The sequence below is a fragment of the Glandiceps talaboti genome, chromosome 3 (genome assembly GCF_964340395.1).
Source record: "Glandiceps talaboti chromosome 3, keGlaTala1.1, whole genome shotgun sequence".
NCBI lineage: Eukaryota > Metazoa > Hemichordata > Enteropneusta > Spengelidae > Glandiceps > Glandiceps talaboti.
The window spans coordinates 268,021-294,701 of record NC_135551.1 but is presented as its reverse complement, the minus strand read 5'-3'; the positions used below and the strand labels follow the sequence as shown (position 1 = coordinate 294,701).

At 37.7% G+C, this 26,681-nt stretch overlaps 1 protein-coding gene across 2 annotated transcripts in view; it reads right to left on the bottom strand.

The window, feature by feature from the left end:
- The window catches only part of LOC144432808 (intersectin-1-like), a 305,852-nt gene that overhangs the window by 207,353 nt on the left and 71,818 nt on the right, over positions 1-26,681 (bottom strand). For both annotated transcript variants that reach the window (XM_078121087.1, XM_078121088.1), the window contains 6 exons: positions 20,484-20,598; positions 20,112-20,276; positions 13,979-14,367; positions 12,421-12,518; positions 12,040-12,092; positions 8,368-8,479 (listed from right to left, as the gene is read on the bottom strand). In XM_078121087.1, coding sequence (XP_077977213.1) covers positions 8,368-8,479; positions 12,040-12,092; positions 12,421-12,518; positions 13,979-14,367; positions 20,112-20,276; positions 20,484-20,598 — 932 coding nt within the window. The remainder of the gene's footprint in view (positions 1-8,367; positions 8,480-12,039; positions 12,093-12,420; positions 12,519-13,978; positions 14,368-20,111; positions 20,277-20,483; positions 20,599-26,681) is intronic.

The window sequence follows — 26,681 nt, the reverse complement described above, 5'->3', positions numbered from 1 at the left end:
CATATCATGTCAATGTTTTAATATAAGTTTATAACATATCATGTCCATGTTTTAATATAAGTTTATAACATGTTATGTCCATGTTTTAATATAAGTTTATAACATATCATGTCAATGTTTTAATATATTAAGTTTATAACATATCATGTCAATGTTTTAATATAAGTTTATAACATATCATGTCCATGTTTTAATATAAGTTTATAACATGTCATGTCCATGTTTTAATATAAGTTTATAACATATCATGTCAATGTTTTAATATAAGTTTATTATAACATATCATGTCCATGTTTTAATATAAGTTTATAACATGTTATGTCCATGTTTTAATATAAGTTTATACCATATCATGTCCATGTTTTAATATAAGTTTATACCATATCATGTCCATGTTTTAATATAAGTTTATAACATATCATGTCCATGTTTTAATATAAGTTTATAACATATCATGTCCATGTTTTAATATAAGTTTATAACATGTCATGTCCATGTTTTAATATAAGTTTATAACATATCATGTCCATGTTTTAATGTTTATAACATATGTTAACCACGGCCCTATTGAGATAATCCATGTTGTAACCTACTTCACTACTTGCTACAAACTCACGATTGTATCGGACGCCTGGTCTGACGGTACAACAAATCTCTGCTCTCACAAACCCTGCTTGACACTTCGAGGCAAGATTTATAGATCACTATTTTATATTCATATACATGTATCAATCCAATCTTGTTTGTAGGATGGCAAAAATAAAATTTCTCCAATAAGAACCCAACTTGGCCAAGTCAGTTTTCAGTGTACGTACTACTAGTCTCTTGCCAAGGCATTGTATATCACATGGTATGTATGGGGCAATCTGATTGGTTGTAGTGTTTACGTACAAAACGAATAAATTAGTTATGCCATAAGTACAGATATTGTATATAAATGCATCCACGGCCAGTAGGGACTGGCTCGTGGAAAAAATAATAGCTCTGGTTAGTGAGAATGCAATGTTAAATACGTGTATGACATTGCCTTTTGATTTTAGATCAAGTTTGTTAATAAATGGAAACAGTTTTCCAATCTGGTTCAAACTTGATTGTTTTATTTGGTAATAATAAATTGGTTCGAATGTCTGTTAGCCAAGTGACCGGTTTGTCAAGGTTACTGACCCTGGTATTAGGGTAGATTAGCAGGGAAGACATTGGCAATACGTCCCCAGGCCAATACTTATTTGACCCCTCTTTTAAGATGTTTCAGATTGGCTGTTGGGGTCCTTCATCTGTCGCAGTTCTGTCGAACAAGATGGTGTTCCCGCATTGTTTGGCTTAAAAATAATTTTGTTCATCCAGCAGAGATGTAAGTATTTTGATTATATCATTATCAGCATGGCTTTTTTCAACCTTGCTTTTAGAGACAGAGACTTGAGTTTAGTTGTGATAAGTATGTCATTGAGATTTTTGTTTCTTTTCTGTACTATGATTGATTTGGTCGGGTAGAGTTGGTTCAAGGTTACATTGTTTCTAGCAGTTCCAAATATTTTGTTAATGCGTCTAGACGTTTTTAATGTTGGGACTATATAATGTTGTTTTGAAGACTAGAGGAATCTCTTGAGTTGGTGTCTGACTTTGGAGATAAGTCTCCCTATTTTCATAATGGACCCCTTTTAACGAGCAAATCACTTCTGCTTCGTTGTATCCTCTTTGTGTTAATTTGTTTATGAAGAATTTCAATATGTTTTGAAAATCTTCTTTGTTATTGCACATTCGTATGTACCTCATTGTCTCGCCTTTAATAAAACCATTAAAGACCGAGTTTGGGTGACATGATTGTCTGTGGAGGTAGTTTGGTGTCAGTCAGTTTGGTGTGAGTCTTGATATCCAACCTTTTGATCTGTTTGACCTTTGTAAATCACCAGATCAAGGTATACCACTTCAATTTCTGAGCTAACCAACAAAAATTTTAATGTTGGGTGCATTTCATTTATCTTTTCACTCAAAGCATTAACTTCCTGACATGACTCACTCAGTAGTCTACAGTAATACTGGGTCTGACGTGACTCAGTAGTTTACAATAACACTGGGTCTGATGTGACTCACTAGTCTACGATAACACTGGGTCTGATGTGACTCACTAATTTAAAATAACACTGGGTCTGATGTGACTCACTAATTTACAATAACACTGGGTCTGACGTGACTCACTAATTTACAATAACACTGCGTCTGACGTAACTCACTAATTTACAATAACACTGTGTCTGACATGACTCACTAGTTTACAATAACACTGGGTTTGATGTGACTCACTAATTTACAATAACACTGGGTTTGACGTGACTCACTAGTTTACAATAACACTGGGTTTGATGTGACTCACTAATTTACAATAACACTGGGTCTGACATGACTCACTAGTTTACAATAACACTGGGTCTGACGTGACTCACTAATTTACATTAACACTGGGTTTGACGTGACTCACTAGTTTACAATAACACTGGGTCTGATGTGACTCACTAATTTACAATAACACTGGGTTTGACGTGACTCACTAGTTTACAATAACACTGGGTCTGACGTGACTCACTAATTTACAACACTGGGTTTGACGTGACTCACTAGTTTACAATAACACTAAGTCTGACATGACTCACTAGTTTACAATAACACTGGGTTTGATGTGACTCACTAATTTACAATAACACTGGGTTTGACGTGACTCACTAGTTTACAATAACACTGGGTTTGATGTGACTCACTAATTTACAATAACACTGGGTCTGACATGACTCACTAGTTTACAATAACACTGGGTTTGATGTGACTCACTAATTTACAACACTGGGTTGGACATGACTCACTAGTTTACAATAACACTAAGTCTGACATGACTCACTAGTTTACAATAACACTGGGTTTGATGTGACTCACTAGTTAACAGTAACACTAAGTCTGACATGACTCAAGTTAACAGTAACACTAAGTCTGACATGACTCGTTAGTTTACAATAACACTATGTCTGACATGACTCAGTAGTTTACAATAACTGGGTGTGACGTGACTCACTAGTCTACAGTAACACTAAGTCTGACATGACTCAGTAGTTTACAATAACTGGGTCTGACATGACTCAGTAGTTTACAGTAACACTACATTTGATATGAGTCACTAGTTTACAATAACACTATGTTTGACATGACTCACTAGTTTACAATAACACTGGGTCTGATGTGACTCACTAGGTTACAATAACACTAAGTCTGACATGACTCACTAGTTTACAATAACACTGGGTCTGACATGAATCACTAGTTTACAATAACACTAAGTCTGACGTGACTCACTAATTTACAATAACACTAAGTCTGACATGACTGATTAGTTTACAATAACACTGGGTTTGACGTGACTCACTAATTTACAGTAACACTGGGTCTGACGTGACTCACTAGTTTACAATAACACTGGGTGTGACGTGACTCACTAGTTTACAATAACACTGGGTGTGACGTGACTCACTAGTTTACAATAACACTGGGTTTGATGTGACTCACTAATTTACAATAACACTGGGTTTGACGTGACTCACTAGTTTACAATAACACTGGGTTTGATGTGACTCACTAATTTACAATAACACTGGGTCTGACATGACTCACTAGTTTACAATAACACTGGGTCTGACGTGACTCACTAATTTACATTAACACTGGGTTTGACGTGACTCACTAGTTTACAATAACACTGGGTCTGATGTGACTCACTAATTTACAATAACACTGGGTTTGACGTGACTCACTAGTTTACAATAACACTGGGTCTGACGTGACTCACTAATTTACAACACTGGGTTTGACGTGACTCACTAGTTTACAATAACACTAAGTCTGACATGACTCACTAGTTTACAATAACACTGGGTTTGATGTGACTCACTAGTTAACAGTAACACTAAGTCTGACATGACTCAAGTTAACAGTAACACTAAGTCTGACATGACTCGTTAGTTTACAATAACACTATGTCTGACATGACTCAGTAGTTTACAATAACTGGGTGTGACGTGACTCACTAGTCTACAGTAACACTAAGTCTGACATGACTCAGTAGTTTACAATAACTGGGTCTGACATGACTCAGTAGTTTACAGTAACACTACATTTGATAAGAGTCACTAGTTTACAATAACACTATGTTTGACATGACTCACTAGTTTACAATAACACTGGGTCTGATGTGACTCACTAGGTTACAATAACACTAAGTCTGACATGACTCACTAGTTTACAATAACACTGGGTCTGACATGAATCACTAGTTTACAATAACACTAAGTCTGACGTGACTCACTAATTTACAATAACACTAAGTCTGACATGACTGATTAGTTTACAATAACATTGGGTTTGACGTGACTCACTAATTTACAGTAACACTGGGTCTGACGTGACTCACTAGTTTACAATAACACTGGGTGTGACGTGACTCACTAGTTTACAATAACACTGGGTGTGACGTGACTCACTAGTTTACAATAACACTGGGTTTGACGTGACTCACTAATTTACAGTAACACTGGGTCTGACGTGACTCACTAGTTTACAATAACACTGGGTCTGACGTGACTCACTAATTTACATTAACACTGGGTTTGACGTGACTCACTAGTTTACAATAACACTGGGTCTGATGTGACTCACTAATTTACAATAACACTGGGTTTGACGTGACTCACTAGTTTACAATAACACTGGGTCTGACGTGACTCACTAATTTACAACACTGGGTTTGACGTGACTCACTAGTTTACAATAACACTAAGTCTGACATGACTCACTAGTTTACAATAACACTGGGTTTGATGTGACTCACTAGTTAACAGTAACACTAAGTCTGACATGACTCAAGTTAACAGTAACACTAAGTCTGACATGACTCGTTAGTTTACAATAACACTATGTCTGACATGACTCAGTAGTTTACAATAACTGGGTGTGACGTGACTCACTAGTCTACAGTAACACTAAGTCTGACATGACTCAGTAGTTTACAATAACTGGGTCTGACATGACTCAGTAGTTTACAGTAACACTACATTTGATAAGAGTCACTAGTTTACAATAACACTATGTTTGACATGACTCACTAGTTTACAATAACACTGGGTCTGATGTGACTCACTAGGTTACAATAACACTAAGTCTGACATGACTCACTAGTTTACAATAACACTGGGTCTGACATGAATCACTAGTTTACAATAACACTAAGTCTGACGTGACTCACTAATTTACAATAACACTAAGTCTGACATGACTGATTAGTTTACAATAACATTGGGTTTGACGTGACTCACTAATTTACAGTAACACTGGGTCTGACGTGACTCACTAGTTTACAATAACACTGGGTGTGACGTGACTCACTAGTTTACAATAACACTGGGTGTGACGTGACTCACTAGTTTACAATAACACTGGGTTTGACGTGACTCACTAATTTACAGTAACACTGGGTCTGACGTGACTCACTAGTTTACAATAACACTGGGTCTGACGTGACTCACTAGTTTACAATAACACTGGGTTTGACGTGACTCACTAGTTTACAATAACACTGGGTGTGACGTGACTCACTAGTTTACAATAACACTGGGTGTGACGTGACTCACTAGTTTACAATAACACTGGGTTTGACATGACTCACTAGTTTACAGCAACACTACATTTGATATGAGTCACTAGTTTACAATAACACTGGGTCTGACATGACTCACTAATTTACAATAACACTAAGTCTGACATGACTCACTAGTTTACAATAACACTGGGTCTGACATGACTCACTAGTTTACAATAACACTGGGTTTGACGTGACTCACTAGTTTACAATAACACTGGGTTTGATGTGACTCACTAATTTACAATAACACTGGGTCTGACATGACTCACTAGTTTACAATAACACTGGGTCTGACGTGACTCACTAATTTACATTAACACTGGGTTTGACGTGACTCACTAGTTTACAATAACACTGGGTCTGATGTGACTCACTAATTTACAATAACACTGGGTTTGACGTGACTCACTAGTTTACAATAACACTGGGTCTGACGTGACTCACTAATTTACAACACTGGGTTTGACGTGACTCACTAGTTTACAATAACACTAAGTCTGACATGACTCACTAGTTTACAATAACACTGGGTTTGATGTGACTCACTAGTTAACAGTAACACTAAGTCTGACATGACTCAAGTTAACAGTAACACTAAGTCTGACATGACTCGTTAGTTTACAATAACACTATGTCTGACATGACTCAGTAGTTTACAATAACTGGGTGTGACGTGACTCACTAGTCTACAGTAACACTAAGTCTGACATGACTCAGTAGTTTACAATAACTGGGTCTGACATGACTCAGTAGTTTACAGTAACACTACATTTGATATGAGTCACTAGTTTACAATAACACTATGTTTGACATGACTCACTAGTTTACAATAACACTGGGTCTGATGTGACTCACTAGGTTACAATAACACTAAGTCTGACATGACTCACTAGTTTACAATAACACTGGGTCTGACATGAATCACTAGTTTACAATAACACTAAGTCTGACGTGACTCACTAATTTACAATAACACTAAGTCTGACATGACTGATTAGTTTACAATAACACTGGGTTTGACGTGACTCACTAATTTACAGTAACACTGGGTCTGACGTGACTCACTAGTTTACAATAACACTGGGTGTGACGTGACTCACTAGTTTACAATAACACTGGGTGTGACGTGACTCACTAGTTTACAATAACACTGGGTTTGACGTGACTCACTAATTTACAGTAACACTGGGTCTGACGTGACTCACTAGTTTACAATAACACTGGGTCTGACGTGACTCACTAGTTTACAATAACACTGGGTTTGACGTGACTCACTAGTTTACAATAACACTGGGTGTGACGTGACACTAGTTTACAATAACACTGGGTGTGACGTGACTCACTAGTTTACAATAACACTGGGTTTGACATGACTCACTAGTTTACAGCAACACTACATTTGATATGAGTCACTAGTTTACAATAACACTGGGTCTGACATGACTCACTAATTTACAATAACACTAAGTCTGACATGACTCACTAGTTTACAATAACACTGGGTCTGACATGACTCACTAGTTTACAATAACACTGGGTCTGACATGACTCACTAGTTTACAATAACACTAAGTCTGACATGACTCAGTAGTTTACAATAACACTGGGTTTGATGTGACTCACTAGTTTACAATAACACTAAGTCTGACATGACTCACTAGTCTACAATAACACTGGGTCTGATGTGACTCACTAGTTTACAATAACACTGGGTCTGACATGACTCACTAGTTTACAATAACACTAAGTCTGACATGACTCAGTAGTTTACAATAACACTGGGTTTGATGTGACTCACTAGTTTACAATAACACTAAGTCTGACATGACTCAGTAGTTTACAATAACACTGGGTTTGATGTGACTCACTAGTTTACAATAACACTGTCTGACATGACTCACTAGGTTACAATAACACTGGGTTTGATGTGACTCACTAGTTAACAGTAACACTAAGTCTGACATGACTCACAAGTTAACAGTAACACTAAGTCTGACATGACTCGTTAGTTTACAATAACACTATGTCTGACATGACTCACTAGTTTACAATAACACTGGGTTTGATGTGACTTACTAGTTTACAATAACACTGGGTCTGACATGACTCAGTAGTTTACAATAACTGGGTCTGACGTGACTCACTAATTTACAACACTGGGTTTGACGTGACTCACTAGTTTACAATAACACTAAGTCTGACATGACTCACTAGTTTACAATAACACTGGGTTTGATGTGACTCACTAGTTAACAGTAACACTAAGTCTGACATGACTCAAGTTAACAGTAACACTAAGTCTGACATGACTCGTTAGTTTACAATAACACTATGTCTGACATGACTCAGTAGTTTACAATAACTGGGTGTGACGTGACTCACTAGTCTACAGTAACACTAAGTCTGACATGACTCAGTAGTTTACAACAACTGGGTCTGACATGACTCAGTAGTTTACAGTAACACTACATTTGATATGAGTCACTAGTTTACAATAACACTATGTTTGACATGACTCACTAGTTTACAGTAACACTACATCTGACATGACTCAGTAGTTTACAATAACTGGGTCTGACATGACTCAGTAGTTTACAATAACTGGGTCTGACAGACTATTGTCATTTATATAGTCATTGTAAAAACATTGTCAACAACACATTTTGTACAGCTGAATTAGGTGGACGTACTTCTCTTTGTTCCAGTATTTTTCTCCGTTGCTCTTCTTTCTCTGCCTCCAATTCCCTTTGTCTTGCCAACATTTTTTCCATTTCCATTTGTTTCCGCCTTTCTTGTTCTAACCTGTACATTAGAACAGACAACAAACATGTTGGTGACATTGTTGGTCACAACTTAGTTTTTATGACTAACATTAGTAAGTGAAAGAAGACTTGGCTCATAAAATGTGTTACCCTTTTTGTTTAAAAATTGTCAGACATTTAATACTACAGAAGACAAGATATCGGCAAAAACAGACAAACAAAAATTAAAAAATGAAGTTCTTGCACAACTGTACAATTTTAAAAAATGTTTAACCACATACTAATCCATGCTAGGTATAGGTGTTCATTTGCTGAATGATAATCCAGTTGCCTATCCAACACTCTTGTCAGCTTTGCAATATACGCAATCCTTTGGCTGTTGCTATGGGTGTGGTCTTGTTGCTAGGCATATTTGCATACACTTTTTGAATGTTCATTTCTCTAAGAAATCCTATTATCTTTGTGAAATACACCACCGTTTGGCTGTTGTTATGGGCGTTGTCATTGTTGTTAGGTATATTTGCATACATTTTTTAAATGTTTACTCACTTGCCTACTAGATAATGTTATTTAATCAAAATATACTGCTATTCGGTTGTTGCTAAGGGCAAATTGTGTTACCCTGTTACACTGTTGCTAGGGCCAATTGTGTCAAAATGTTTTGAAGATAATCTGCAGAATAACACTTCTAGAAACATCTCACCATGTTTCAGTCTCACTGACCAAGAACTTTTTGAGATATGATTTTTTAAAACAAAAATTCACATTTTTACACCTAATTTGCATATCACTGATGTAATCATTATATGCTTCATATTTCTTCATCTATACACCTCAGGTGCATCCCCATTACATTTCAGCCCAATCTGCTCAGAACTTTAGGAATTAAAGATTTCTGACCAAAAAGACAAATTTTCAGCCTTAATTTGCATATCACTGATGGGATCACCATGTCATGAACAATTCTTCAAACACCCTTAAGAATATTTCCATCATACTTCAAACCAATCTGCCCAGTACAGTAGTTTTTGAGCTTAAGTTTTCTGACCAAAAATCAGTGGTAAGATCATTTTGACTTGCACAATTTCCAAACTAGACACCGAGAGTAATACACCTACCAAATATCAGGGCAATCGGTACAGTGCTTTTTGACTTTAAGTTGTTTACACACATTGACACATGCACACAGGCATGCACACAGGCATGCACACAGGCACGCACACAAGCACGCACATATGCACACACACATGCACACACACACACACGCACACTCACACGCACACACACACACACACACACACACACACACACACACACACACACACACACACACACAGTTTGCCATGCCTGTATCAGTTCAGCTGTGCTAAAAATTATTGTTTTTGTATATGGTAGCTTACTGCTATTGGTGATAGCGGGTGATAGTGGTGACAGTGGTGATGATGATAGTGATGATAGTGGGTGATAGTGGGTGATAGTGGTGATAGCTGGTGATAGTGATAGCGGGTAATAGCGATGATAGCGAGTGACAGTGGGTGATGGTGATAGCGGTGATAGTGGGTGATGGTGATGATAGTTATGATAAAGGGTGATAGTAGTGACAGTGGGTGATAGTGGTGATAGTGGGTGATAGTGATGATAGTGGGTGATAGTGGATGATAGGGTGATAATGATGATAGTGGATGATAGTGGGTGTTAGGGGTGATAGTAGGTGTTTGTGGTGATAGTGATAGTGGGTGATAGTGGGTGATAGTGATAGTGGGTAATAGTGATATTGGGTGATAGTGATAGTGGGTGCTAGTGACAGTGGGTGATGGTGGTGATAGTGATAGTAGGTGATAGTGATAGTAGGTGATAGTGATGTTAATGGGTGATAGTGGGTGATAGTGATAGTGGGTGCTAGTGACAGTGGGTGATGGTGACAGTGGGTGATGGTGACAGTGGGTGATGGTGATAGTGGGTGATGGTGATAGTGGGTGATAGTGACAGTGGGTGATGGTGACAGTGGGTGATGGTGATAGTGGGTGATGGTGATAGTGGGTGATGGTGATAGTGGGTGATGGTGATAGTGGGTGATAGTGACAGTGGGTGATAGTGGTGACAGTGATAGTAGGTGATAGTGATAGTAGGTGATAGTGATGTTAATGGGTGATAGTGGGTGATAGTGGTGATAGTGATGATAGTGGGTGATAGTGGTGACAGTGACGATAAGTGGGTGTTAGTGATGATCGTGAGTGTTAGTGGGTGATAGTGGGGTACTAATCATAATAGTAAAACAAGTCATTGATAATGACATAGTCCCCGCTATAATTGGGTTTTAAGGAATTATCACTACTCTGATCACGCAACAACATTTGTGAACCTAAAACCAACAGACTTAGATATGTTGTCTGTGCTTGTTGGACATGGAATATGCCTCCAACAATAAAGGATTGGTTGGGTATGGGGGATCATATCATGATGAAAATGGAGTCTGAGTTATGGCTTTGGACATGGAAAATTCATAAACAAAATGGCTGCCAGGCAGCCATATTAGATCGTATCACGACGAAAATGGATATGCACATGTATGTCATAGAACACTGTCCTAATACCAACTTTAAATGAGATCTGTTCAAGCATGTCTGAGTTATGGCTTTGGACATGAGAATTCGCAAACAAAATGGCTGCCAGGCAGCCATATTGGATCGTATCACAACGAAAATGGATATGCACATGTATGTCATAGAACACTGTCCTAATACCAACTTTGAATGAGATCTGTTTAAGCATGTCTGAGTTATGGCTTTGGACATGGAAAATTCACAAACAAAATGGCTGGCAGGCAGCCATATTGGATCGTATCATGACGAAAATGGATATACACATGTATGTCATAGAACACTGTCCTAATACCAACTTTGAATGAGATCTGTTCAAGCATGTCTGAGTTATGGCTTTGGACATGAAAATTCACAAACAAAATGGCTACCAGGCAGCCATATTGGATCGTATCACAATGAAAATGGATATGCACATGTATGTCATAGAACACTGTCCTAATACCAACTTTGAATGAGATCTGTTAAAGCATGTCTGAGTTATGGCTTTAGACAGGGAAAATTCGCAAACAAAATGGTTGCTAGGCGGCCATATTGGATCATATCATAAAACAAATTGGCATGCATATGTATGCCATTGTATGTTGCCCCTGTACCAAGTTTGAAAAAAATCGGTCCAGGCATCTCCAAGAAACAGCTGCAGACGGACGGACAGACGGACGGACGGACGGACGGACGCATGGACGGACAGACGGAACCCAATCCATAAGTCCCCGTTCCGGACTTCGTCCGCGGGGACTAACAATAAATGAGATTTAATGTATGACAACTATAGAAAAACTTGCTATCAAAGAAACTCCTGTAAATGTAATTATGTCAATGTTCATTAACAGTATATTTCAACATGTCACAATAATAGTGAGAAATGACATGTCTATATATCTTTGTTAAAATAATGTAGTTTAAACTTATAACTACTTCATACATAATGATCACTTAATTGTGTTTTGTCACTATTTTATCTTCATGTGCTCCATTTAATAGTGACAATAACGGTTACCTTATTCTTTCTCTTCTTTCAAATTCAGCTCTTTCTTCAGATTCTCTTCTTTCCTGTTTCACACATCCCCAAACAGAAAATAAAATAATACACTTGTTGTACAAGCTGAGTAAATGCAAATAAATCAGTATCTAAAAGCTACAACTTGTCTTGTTAATTATTTGTCTCTTTTTTGTAATGGAAAGTTACAAAAAAGTAAGTATTGATATCCTCTAATGTATTAATAAAGTCTATAAAATCTAATTATCATACACTTTGTCACAACAAATTGCCGTGCATGAGTGATACATCATAATAACTCAGATGACATACTGTTAGCTTGGGGAATATACAATGTAGTCATTACAAGGTAAAATATAACACTAAATATATTGTCTTTACCCTTTCTCTCTGCTGTTCTTGTTGTAATAATTGCCTTCTTCTTTCTAACTCTTGCTGTCCTCTGTCAAAGTTTTCTTTCTTTTTTTCTTCCAGAGTTACTGGTAACAAGATTACACAAAACTAATGTCATTACATGGTTAATATGACTAAACTAATAGATTTCTCCAAAGAACAATGGAACCACTACAACAAGTTGAAGGTTCTCTACAAGAAAAAGATCCAATGTGAAAGTCACATCAACAATTTGACAGAATACCTCGAAAATGACCTTACTTTTTATTTCCATATCTGTATTATTTCATTCCAACACTTTTATCCTGTATTCATTTTTAGCATTTTTCGTCGGTTTTAATAAAGATCATGAGAAGATTATAGTGACTGGTCAAGACATCTTTAATTTCTACCTCACACTTTACCAACATTTAGAAGTACTCCCACCCACTTCTTTTAACTCCTTTGTCGTAGTTGGACTAAGTCTTTCTCTAGAACCAATACACTAGACTAAGTATGTATATACACCTAGGTAAGTAATCACTAGTTTGTATATACCATTACACCTAGGTAAGTAATCACTAGTATGTATATACACCTAGGTAAGTAATCACTAGTATGTATAAACACCTAGGTAAGTAATCACTAGTATGTATATACACCTAGGTAAGTAATCACTAGTATGTATACACACCTAGGTAAGTAATCACTAATATGTATACACACCTAGGTAAGTAATCACTAGTATGTATATACCATTACACCTAGGTAAGTAATCACTAGTATGTATATACACCTAGGTAAGTAATCACTAGTATGTATATACACCTAGGTAAGTAATCACTAGTATGTATACACACCTAGGTAAGTAATCACTTGTATGTATACACACCTAGGTAAGTAATCACTAGTATGTATATACACCTAGGTAAGTAATCACTAGTATGTATAAACACCTAGGTAAGTAATCACTAGTATGTATACACACCTAGGTAAGTAATCACTTGTATGTATACACACCTAGGTAAGTAATCACTAGTATGTATATACCATTACACCTAGGTAAGTAATCACTAGTATGTATATACACCTAGGTAAGTAATCACTAGTATGTATAAACACCTAGGTAAGTAATCACTAGTATGTATATACACCTAGGTAAGTAATCACTAGTATGTATACACACCTAGGTAAGTAATCACTTGTATGTATACACACCTAGGTAAGTAATCACTAGTATGTATATACCATTACACCTAGGTAAGTAATCACTAGTATGTATATACACCTAGGTAAGTAATCACTAGTATGTATAAACACCTAGGTAAGTAATCACTAGTATGTATATACCATTACACCTAGGTAAGTAATCACTAGTATGTATATACACCTAGGTAAGTAATCACTAGTATGTATACACACCTAGGTAAGTAATCACTAGGTATGTATATACACCTAGGTAAGTAATCACTAGTATGCATATACACACCTACATGTATACGTAAGTAATCACTGGGTAATAATAATATCTTACTATAATTAGAAGTAGAAAGATGTGTATACTTACATGGTTTTGCTCGTTTTTCTTCTTCTGCTGATTCTGTACTTTCTGCACTGCCTTGCTTAGTTAGTCTTCCTGTCTGTGGTACCAATGGTTGCATGGCGCCCATATGAACACCAATACCTGCCAATGGAGGTCCCATCGTTCCACCCATAGACCCCCCCATACCCACTGGACTACCCATGGTACCCAGTCCACCCATACTGGTACTGGTAGGTGGTAAGTTGACACTAACACCGCTACCAGACCGCTGTCGGCGAAATGATGGTGGAATAAGATCTGGAGGTAATGATTGTGGTAATGGATTGCCAGTCTTTACCATGTCAACAAGATGCATGGATAGCACAAACTCTTCCCTTGTTAGTTTGCCATCATTGTCAATATCAGACAAAGTCCTGTGTAAAAAAGAGAGGAAATATCTGTTATATCAGAGATAATCCAGTTTTCATATTAGTTTTCAGTTTCTTGTAGTAAGTTATAATATATTACAGATCACTGACTTTAAGAGCTGATATGAAATAAGGTAAGGTTTAAGTTGTCCATTGTCAAGTACAGGGTCTATCCAACTATAGCGGTGAAGGCACAGTATAGAGCTGTTGGTATAAAGTACAGGGTCTGTCCAACTATAGTGGTGGGGGCACAGTAGAGAGATGTTGGTATAAAGTACAGGGTCTGTCCAACTATAGTGGTGGGGGCACAGTATAGAGATGTGGGACAGAGTGTAGAGATGTTGGAGGGTCTATAACCAACTATAGTGGTGGGGGCACAGTAGAGAGATGTTGGTATAAAGTACAGGGTCTGTCCAACTATAGTGGTGGGGGCACAGTATAGAGATGTGAGACAGAGTGTAGAGATGTTGGAGGGTCTAACCAACTATAGTGGTGGGGGGCACAGTAGAGAGATGTTGGTATAAAGTACAGGGTCTGTCCAACTTTAGTGGTGGGGGCACAGTATAGAGATGTGGGACAGAGTGTAGAGATGTTGGAGGGTCTGTCCAACTATAGTGGTGGGGGGCACAGTAGAGAGATGTTGGTATAAAGTACAGGGTCTGTCCAACTATAGTGGTGGGGGCACAGTAGAGAGATGTTGGTATAAGTACAGGGTCTAACCAACTATAGTGGTGGGGGGCACAGTAGAGAGGTGTTGGTATAAAGTACAGGGTCTGTCCAACTATAGTGGTGGGGGCACAGTAGAGAGATGTGGGACAGAGTGTAGAGATGTTGGAGGGTCTAACCAACTATAGTGGTGGGGGGCACAGTAGAGAGGTGATGGTATAAAGTACAGGGTCTGTCCAACTATAGTGGTGGGGGCACAGTAGAGAGGTGTGGGACAGAGTGTAGAGATGTTGGAGGGTCTAACCAACTATAGTGGTGAGGGGCACAGTAGAGAGATGTTGGTATAAAGTACAGGGTCTGTCCAACTATAGTGCTGGGGGCACAGTATAGATAGAGATGTGGGACAGAGTGTAGAGATGTTGGAGGGTCTAACCAACTATAGTGGTGGGGCCGGGGCACAGTAGAGAGATGTTGGTATAAGTACAGGGGTTAACCTCAGACCACTATAGGGAACAGACTAGAAACACTTATTGTATTAGGTGTGAATGGGCTCTTAGTCCCTATAATAATGTCATGGTCAACCTTCAAGCATGCCATTTGTTTTAAACTCTCTCCAAAGACTGTCGAACGTTGTGCAAAATGATACTTTGGGACTTTACGTTTTTATGCAATTGACTCGAAGAGTTTCTATCGGAAAAGATCAAAGGTTTGTCAGTATAGTCTATAAACGGAATCGAAGAGCATCACGGAATCACAATCAAGATCACTGCAGATTCAGATGAGTTATGCTCTGTTGAAGTTACTTGTTCATAACAACCTGTATATATTAAATATAAGTGATTTTTATAAGAATTTTGACACAGGAATTCAAATATTGTGAGATTATTAGCTTTTTTCCTCAGGTAAGTCAGACTGTGATTGATTGAATTGTCCATCACTGCACCGTTGTACACAATCATGCTACTTTTTGCAGTAAGTTTTTTGAAAAATGTATACTACTGTAGGCCAGGGATTAGAATAAACTGCACTTCAACGCCATCACCCTTGCTTGTAGCCCAATAATTCTTTTCTTTGTCATCTGTCTTTGATCATATTGTTGATATGGTCGTCCTTGTTCGTTTGGTAACCAGATACAATTACAAGTACACATTATGAGTACACAGGAACACATTTTGAGATGTCTGACATACTGTCAATATCCGGTTGGGACATATATCTCTGGCCTTAGCTGCAAAAATTGTAGTGTTTGCTGTGATTTTAGGGTTTTTTGTTGTTCTTGTGCTTGTTTTTGTTTCGATGTTTAACAGGCAGCAAACACTACAATTCCTGTAACATTAATTAACCCAAATAAACACTATCACGCTGAAAACGTATGCGAGGTGTCAGCATACTGTCCATTTCAAAATGCATGCGTTGATACATTTGATGATTTTGACGGAAACTGGGGTACCTCTGAACACTTCTTCGGTCTTGAAAGCTCCGTAATTAATGTTGGATTTAGGAAATGTCAAATTTTTTGGCAGTTAATGTGTAATTTAGCAGAAAAATCCACACAACTTTGCCATTCAGGTCATAATCGCTTCCGCGTCTATTTGCTTTTAACTTAAGTTACATGAATTGTAGTGTTTGCTTCCAGTTAAACATTGGAACAAAAAATACTGCCAATGGTGTTGTAGCACAACTGTACAGTTTTTAAAAATGCTTATCCATATGCTAGTCCATGCTAACAATAGGTGTTCATTTGCTGAATCCAGTTGCCTATCCAACCATGTTGCTATCTTTGCAATATAGGTGATCATTTGGCTGTTGCTATGGGCGTGGCCGTATTGCTAGATATATTTGCATACATTTTTTTATGTTTTTGTTCACCTGTGTATGAATTCCTCATATTATCTTTGCAATATATGTGATTATTTGGTTATTGCTAAGGGCGTGGTCATGTTGCTAGGCAAATTTCCATACAATTTTTGAATGTTTATTCAATTGTCTATTAATCCCCGTTATCTTCACAATATATGTGATTATTTGGCTGTTGCTGTGGGCGTGGTCTTGTTGCTAGGCAAATTTACATACATTTTTTGAATATTTGTTCAAATGTCTATTAATCCTTGTTATCTTCGCAATATATGTGATCATTTGGCTGTTGCTATGGGCGTGGTCATGTTGCTAGGCACATTTGCATACATTTTTTGAATGTTTATTCATTTGTCTTCCAATTCCTGTTATCTTTGCGATATACGAGATTATTTGGTTGTTGCTATGGGCGTGGTCATGTTGCTAGGCAAATTTCCATACAATTTTTGAATGTTTATTCAATTGTCTATTAATCCCCGTTGTCTTCACAATATATGTGATTATTTGGCTGTTGCTAAGGACATGGTCTTTTTGCTGGGCAAATTTATATATTTTTGAATGTTTATTCAATTGTCTATTAATCCCTGTTGTTAACTTTGTGAAATACACCACCGTTTGGCTGTTGCTATGGGCGTGGTCATGGTTGCTATGGTATTTGCATACATTTTTTGAATGTTTACTCACTTTGCTACCAGATGATGTTGTTATTTGACCAAAATATACTGCCATTTGGTTGTTGCTAAGGGTGTTGGGGCCAATTTTGCCAAAAGTTTTTAAAGAAAATCTGCAGAATAACACTTTTAGAAACATCTCACTAAGTTTTAGACTCATTGACCAAGTACTTTTTCAGATATAAGTTTTTGACCAAAAATGAACATTTGTACACCTAATTTGCATATCACTCATGGAATCAATGTATGCTTAATATTTCTTCGTCCATACATCCTTAGATGCATTCCCATTAAATTTCAGCCCAATCTGCTCAGTGGTTTTGGAATTATAGATTTTTGACCAAAAAGACACATTTTTAGCCCTAATTTGCAAATCACTGATGGGACCATCATGTCCTAGAAAACAGTACATGGCCAAGTTACGTAATGAACATTCGTCCTATCATCGCAATCGCATCACTGACGCTGATACTAAAAAGGTCTGTTTCGCATAATAGATGACATTACAGGCAGTAAGGTTGCACTGGCTTCAACTTTACCGGACTTAGACCCAATTGCTTTACCGGACATGTTCGCAAAGTTCTTCCATTGTAAGATTGACAAGATTCGCGAGAAATTGTTATCTGTGCTACCATCTGACCCATTTGTAAACTCGGGTTTTAGTCTGGGCTCTTTTGAACCAGTTTCTATCGAGCTTGTTGAGAAACTTATTAGTTCGTTACCCGCTAAATCTTCTAATCAGGACCCCATACCAACAGTATTGATAAAGCAGTGTTTACAACAAGTATCCCCAGCAATTACACATATCATTAATGCGTCATTTATGTCAGGTGAATTTCCATTGTCATGTAAATCTGCACTTGTACGCCCTTTGTTAAAGAAGTCTGGACTTGACAAAAATACTTTGGGAAATTATAGACCTGTTTCGAATTTACCTTACATCTCTAAGTTGATCGAAAAATCTACTTTAATTCAAATTAATTCTTACCTGTGTCGTAATGATCTGTATGCTAAATGTCAGTTGGCCTACCGAGAAGGCCACAGTACTGAAACTGCGCTCATTCGAGTCAAGAATGACGTGCTACGGGCTCTTGATCAGCGGGACGACGTGAATTTAATTTTACTAGATCTATCTGCTGCTTTCGTGTTATTTAGTCTGTATATTGCATCTCTTGAAGACATGATAAAACAACACAGTTTAGAATGTATGTTTTATGCTGACGACTCTCAGCTGTATGTCGTTTGCTCCCGTGATTTTGTCCCAAGTGCAAAAATTGAGAATTGTGTCGACGAAATTCGACAATGGATGAATGATAACATGCTCGCTCTTAATGACAGCAAGACTGAGGTTATACGATTCTCTTCAAAGTTTGGTAATGGGGACCGGCCACGGGGATGCGACATACAAGTTGGGGGCGTCAGTGTTCATTCAGCTTCAGTAGTTCGTGACCTTGGTGTCACACTTGATGAATCAATGACCATGGCATCACATATTTCTAATCTATGCAGGTCAGCGTCTCTTGCTCTATGGAGAATTGGCAAAATCCGCAACCTTTTAGACCAGGGTTCAACAGAAAAATTAGTACACGCTTTTGTCACTTCTCGGCTTGACTACTGTAATAGTCTGCTTTATAGCCTACCAAATTATCAGATTACTAAACTACAATCTATTCAGAATGCCGCGGCACGTTTGGTTACAAAAACAAGGAAAACTGAACATATCACCCCAGTACTGAACAGGTTGCATTGGCTCCCTGTACAGAAAAGGATTGAGTTTAAGATTCTGTGCTTAACATACAAGGTGTTAAATAATAAGGCCCTAGTGTACCTTAGGGAACTCTTGAATATACGCTCTGTTGGCCGCACACTTCGATCCTCCACTGAAGGTGCATGCACACTTCACCAACCTGTAGTTAAAACTGCTTTTTATGGGGATAGGGTGTTTTCGACATATGCTCCACATTTGTGGAATAGGCTGCCACTGTCACTCCGTTTGAGTGAGAATATTAGCATTTTTAAGTTGAATCTTATATATCTTTTTTATTGCCTTTTTGTCGTAGCATTGTAAGGCGCTTTGAGATGTTTTTATATGGAAAGCATTCACTTTTTAAGAAATAAATATTATTATTACTATTATTAAAATACAGGGTCTGTCCAACTATAGTGGTGGGGACACAGTAGAGAAATGTTAGTATGAAGTACAGGGTCTGTCCAAACCATCTATTATCTCTTTATTTATCAAACTTTACTAATGTTTTGATCCTGGCCTTAACTCCTCAAACCCATCCATTTACCAAGTATCTGTTCCAATGTTGGCTGTGGTAACCCTGACTGCACTAGTATACTATTGAGTATGACCCTGGCCTTAACTCCTCAAACCCATCCATTTACCAAGTATCTGTTCCAATGTTGGCTGTGGTAACCCTGATTGCACTCATACAGCCCTGGCCTGAACTCCTCAAACCCATCCACTTACCATATCTGTGCCAATCTTGGCTGTGGTAACCCTGATTGCACTAGTACAGCCCTGGCCTTAACTCCTCAAACCCATCCACTTACCATATCTGTGCCAATCTTGGCTGTGGTAACCCTGATTGCACTAGTATAGCCCTGGCCTGAACTCCTGAAACCCATCCACTCTTTGATCTGTCATGTGTATTGAACAGTTGATTGTATTTCAGCTTTGAAGTCTGCGGTACACCCCACTCTCCAGAAGCAGCAGTACTGCAATATAAATTATAACAGTCATGAACACATGGTGAATCATTAGTTATATCACATGTACACACACACACATGCACGCGCGCATGCAGAGGACATGAATAGGCACCACATTTACAGGTATTTTGAAGACTACAATTACAGACACTAGAAGTATCAAATTTTATTAGTTAACTTTATAAACTGTTATGAAATGTCTTATTGATGTACCTAATTGTTGGTGGTGAAGTGGACCCTGTAGACCCAAATGATCCTGTTCTCTGCATCCTTGTATCAACTCCGGCTACAGCAAACGATGTCTTGGGTGGTAATGTACTAGCTCCACCTAAAAATATAAAGGATATAATGTACAATAATAGGACACAGGAAACAATTATTTTTTCAAACTTTCCAAAGATAATATTAACAAATTTGCTGACATCTTGTCAATATTGCCACATGTGCACGTGTGTGTATGTGTGTGTGTGTGCATGTACAGTATGTATGTATGTATGTATGTATGTATGTATGTATATGTATGTATGTATGTATGTATGTATGTATGTATGTATGTATGTATGTATGTATGTATGTATGTATATGTATGTACACGCATGTATGTCCAAGATGGTGACCTGACTTGATGCATTTTGTGCGTCTGTGTTCACTTTGCTGACTTGGGTACTGTATCTGTCGTAGCAGCTGCTAATAACATTGAAATGGCACATGAATTTGTTAACCTTGTTACCAAGCTGAAGATGTTAACCAGATTTAAACTGAATGCCTTCTGTAAGGGTAATATTGAGTTTTTTGTTTCTACACATAATAATTGCTGGAATACAACAATCTTGGTTATAGTAGGCTATTAGTACATGATAAACCCCTGAATTGGCGAAAAGGTGTGCCAAACTATAAGACATCTGAAAGAACTTTGTGATATCAATCTATGCACGTAGTGGAACATGTGTAATGGCTTTTAATTGAAATGAAATTATTAGGATTGTGGTAATATAAGACTTGGGTATTAGGATAGTAGTACTGTAAGACTGGGGTATTAGGACAGTAGTAATGTAAGACTAGGGTATTAGGATTGTAGAAATGTAAGACTAGGGTATTAGGATAGTAGTAATGTAAGACTAGGGTATTAGGACAGTAGTAATGTAAGACTTGGGTATTAGGATAGTAGTAATGTAAGACTAGGGTATTAGGATTGTAGAAATGTAAGACTGGGGTATCAGGATTGTAGTAATGTAAGACTAGGGTATTAGGATAGTAGTAATGTAAGACAGGTATTAGGACAGTAGTAATGTAAGACTGGGGTATTAGGATAGTAGTAATGTGAGACTTGGGTATTAGGACAGTAGTAATGTAAGACTAGGGTATTAGGATAGTAGTAATGTAAGACTAGGGTATTAGGACAGTAGTAATGTAAGACTGGGGTATTAGGATTGTAGTAATGTAAGACTAGGGTATTAGGACAGTAGTAATGTAAGACTGGGGTATTAGGATTGTAGTAATGTAAGACTAGGGTATTAGGACAGTAGTAATGTAAGACTGGGGTATTAGGATTGTAGTAATGTAAGACTAGGGTATTAGGACAGTAGTAATGTAAGACTAGGGTATTAGGATAGTAGTAATGTAAGACTAGGGTATTAGGATTGTAGTAATGTAAGACTAGGGTATTAGAATGGTAGTAATGTAAGACAGGTATTAGGACAGTAGTAATGTAAGACTAGGGTATTAAGACAGTAGTAATGTAAGACTAGGGTATTAGGATTGTAGTAATGTAAGACTAGGGTATTAGGAGTGTAGTAATGTAAGACTAGGGTATCAGGATTGTAGTAATGTAAGACAAGGGTATTAGGATAGTAGTACTGTAAGACTAGGGTATTAGGATAGTAGTAATGTAAGACTAGGGTATTAGGACAGTAGTAATGTAAGACTAGGGTATTAGGATAGTAGTAATGTAAGACTAGGGTATTAGGATTGTAGTAATGTAAGACTAGGGTATTAGGATGGTAGTAATGTAAGACAGGTATTAGGACAGTAGTAATGTAAGACTAGGGTATTAAGACAGTAGTAATGTAAGACTAGGGTATTAGGATTGTAGTAATGTAAGACAGGTATTAGGACAGTAGTAATGTAAGACTAGGGTATTAGGATTGTAGTAATGTAAGACTAGGGTATTAAGACAGTAGTAATGTAAGACTAGGGTATTAGGATTGTAGTAATGTAAGACTAGGGTATTAGGATGGTAGTAATGTAAGACAGGTATTAGGACAGTAGTAATGTAAGACTAGGGTATTAGGATTGTAGTAATGTAAGACGACGATATTAGGAGAGTAGTTAAATGTAAGACTAGGGTATTAGGATGGTAGTAATGTTAGACAGGTATTAGGACAGTAGTAATGTAAGACTAGGGTATTAAGACAGTAGTAATGTAAGACTGGGGTATTAGGACAGTAGTAATGTAAGACTGGGGTATTAGGACAGTAGTACTGTAAGACTAGGGTATTACGATTGTAGTAATGTAAGACTAGGGTATTAAGACTAGTAATGTAAGACTAGGGTATTAGGACAGTAGTAATGTAAGACTAGGGTATTAGGACAGTAGTAATGTAAGACTGGGGTATTAGGACAGTAGTAATGTAAGACTGGGGTATTAGGACAGTAGTAATGTAAGACTGGGGTATTACGATTGTAGTAATGTAAGACTGGGGTATTACGATTGTAGTAATGTAAGACTGGGGTATTAGGATTGTAGTAATGTAAGACTAGGGTATTAGGATTGTAGTAATGTAAGACTAGGGTATTAGGATTGTAGTAATGTAAGACTGGGATATTAGGACAGTAGTAATGTAAGACGACGATATTAGGAGAGTAGTAATGTGAGACTAGGGTACTACAGTGTTCTCCCTGAACAAGGTAACAGGGGCGCCGCGCCCTCTTGTAAATTCTTGGCGCCCCCTTGTAAGTTTTGACGAAAAAAAAATGAATTGAATATTTTTTCAACAAACGGGGCAAAACGATTTACTTCTCTCGCGGTTTCGCTACGATCTCATGGTCGCCATTTTGGAAAGTCAAATATCTCGGTAAAGAGGCTACTGTCACTGATGTCAAACTTCGTGCGAATCACATTCACGCATACTTTCATCAAACTTGTCATTCATTCTATAGCTTTCAAACAGTCAACATGTCTTTCCTCCGTCATTTAGCTCAATGAAGATCAGGAGGTACACGGAATATTTTACACGTCGGCCCTTTTCAGGGCGAACTTGAACTCGGATCGTGGGATTGTTTGCATGTAAACACACACTTTCTCGAGTTTACGGTACAAAAACAAAATGAAATGCGGAACTTTGAAAGGCTTGTGTTGTTCACCGACACTACTTAGATGATAATAAATAATATGTCACTAAAATGAACAAAATGGTACATTCTAGTTCCTTAACTATTTATTGAATAGTAATCGAAACGAAAATGGGCTAATATTTTCGTACCCATCGAACCACGATCGAACTTACGGAGATATCGGGTGAGATGCGATGGCCTCAACACAGATAAACACGTGTTGTCAATGTGGGCGATTCCATTGTTCATGGATAGGTGGGCCGTGACAAAAGTCTCGGAACGGTCTGTTTTTACGTGTACACTAAATGTACTACAAAATCTATGGTTTTCAGAGTCGCTGTGTCTATGAATTGCTTCTCTTAATATAAAAACACGCAAGTAAGATTTTCCATGGCTACGTCAGTATTGAAGTTGAACGCTAAGTTCCCCTCTGTCCCTTCCCTTTAGTTTAATAGTTCGGACGTTGCATGTGTCGTCATAGTACAATCTTTGACCTTTCAAAATCTTAGTGAGTCGTCGGAGCAGAAAGTTTTGTCGGATACCTGTCCCACTTGAAAACTATGTATTGCGATTCGTTTTATTTCATTTTCTTTTGATTGACTTCATTACCACCCATAGTGACACGAAGCGGTTTCGCCTTCTTTCAAAAAAGACCTGTGCTAACTGAAACTGCCATGCCGTATTGTCACCGACTATTTTTGTTTTCGTAAAAAAAACTGAACATGCTGAAGAGAACTATATCATGGCTAGGCATGTCTTACAGTGTGAGTTTTTTTTGACGTGGGAGCGTGACGTATTGAGTGTCCATTTGAACATGTGCAGCTGTGTTTGGCATGTACTATTAATTTTCCAGTTAGACACAACAATGGCAACAAAAATTGCAACATTAGTGTTGCGTCTTTTTTACATTGACTGTAACAGGGCCAGTTCGTTAGTGGTCTATAATAGTATTATGTATCAAAATAAAAACAATCGACTCTCACTCAGTATAATACGATCGTCAGTCGAGGGGTATGGCAAATGTAACAAAATTCGTTGCGTATAGGATACGGATCGTTCGATCAAATATGCATAAAAAATTAATTTCCATTGCGTACGGTATAATACGCATGGTTTTGCGTCACCGCAAATACTGGTCCGTCATTCTGAGCAGTTCTCAAGTCCGGGAATTAAATGATAAATTTAATGAGAAGTCAACTAGAAAACAGTACATTTAGACGAATTGAATCACTATGGGAATATCAATAGATGGACCAAATCTGACACTGTTTACTTTGAACAAGCAGTCACCAATGGGGAAATTACAAAGACAGGAGAATTCTCACAGAAGTGAGACAAGTTACTCAGCTGTTATGCATAAAGGCAAAGTTATCTTCACCCTTATGTGTTTGACTTTTGTTTGTTTTGGTAGTGGTATGGTGATGATGCAATGAAGCTCTTGAAAATGGATTTCGTTTTGTAGTAAACACTACAACTGTCCTGAAACATCTTGAAATTTGCTGCAATTTTTTACAGAAAGTTGAAGATTTTGTTTTGTTACACTCTTTCAGCATTTGTGTTAAAATGAGCTATTTGAGTAACTATTTAGGACAAACTATTAAAAAACTATTTTTTTGACACAGGTAAATTTGGCTAAATTCTGTCACTATTTAAACATTAAGATATCAAAACTCACTTTGACACTTCAGTTGTGTTGAAATTCACATGATTAAAGTGGGTTAAAATGGCTAAATAAAGTGCCACCAAAAGCCACCATTTCAAGATGCAAATTGCAAAAGTTCCTAGGCATGAGGGGGGACACCCCCCTCCTGACCACCCCCCAGCGTGCGCAAAGCGCACGCAGTGCTTCACTCCGCTCAGCAACAATTCCCCCCTCTTGTGACAAAATCCTGGGGAGAACACTGGTACTAGGATGGTAGTAATGTAAGACTGAGGTATTAGGACAGTAGTAATGTAAGACTAGGGTATTAGGATTGTAGTAATGTAAGACTAGGGTATTAGGACAGTAATAATGTAAGACTAGGGTATTAGGATTGTAGTAATGTAAGACTAGGGTATTAGGATGGTAGTAATGTAAGACTAGGTAGTAATGTAAGACTGGGGTATTAGGACAGTAGTAATGTAAGACTGGGGTATTACGATAGTAGTAATGTAAGACTAGGGTATTAGGACAGTAGTAATGTAAGACTAGGGTATTAAGACAGTAGTAATGTAAGACTGGGGTATTAGGAAAGTAGTAATGTAAGACTTGGGTATTAGGATTGTAGTACTGTAAGAGTAGGATATTAGGACAGTAATAATGTAACACTAGGGTATTAGGATTGTAGTAATGTAAGACTAGGGTATTAGGATGGTAGTAATGTAAGACTAGGGTATTAAGACAGTAGTAATGTAAGACTGGGGTATTAGGACAGTAGTAATGTAAGACTGGGGTATTACGATAGTAGTAATGTATGACTAGGGTAAAAGGACAGTAGTAATGTAAGACTAGGGTATTAGGACAGTACAGGGCTCGAAATTCGCAGTAGCCCCACGTCCACAGACTACCAATGTCTGTCTCTGGGCTACCAAATTATGTGAGTGGTAGCCCAATTGGGCTACTAAGTTTTGAATGAAACTGTGACACCCTGACTCCGACACCTTCCCGGGCTGGGGGCCTCCGAGGTCGCAGTCCTGTGGGACGTGTTCTCGCCAAAATTAGCGTCAAAATCAGTGTGTCTTTTCCAAATTTGCATCCACACTACATGTATATCAAATGTACACGAAATACATGTACACTGTACACGTCATTCTTCCGTTCATCGTATACACAGCTTGTACTTCCAAAATGTCACAACAAAACATTTATATGCAACAATATTCTGTATAGCGATTTAATGTTATCTTTCTGTACTTTCAATTTCCCATGGTTATCACTCTCTGGAAATCTGCTCTCCGGCCCGGGCCCTTCCGGTTCTTCTCGGAGTCGGAGTACAGTACACTCTCGGTACAGCACTGCTGCAGTAACTAAATTCCATAACATGAATGACAGCTTTAACTTTCAACTTGACAGAGACACAGTTGTAATGGTGTTTGATA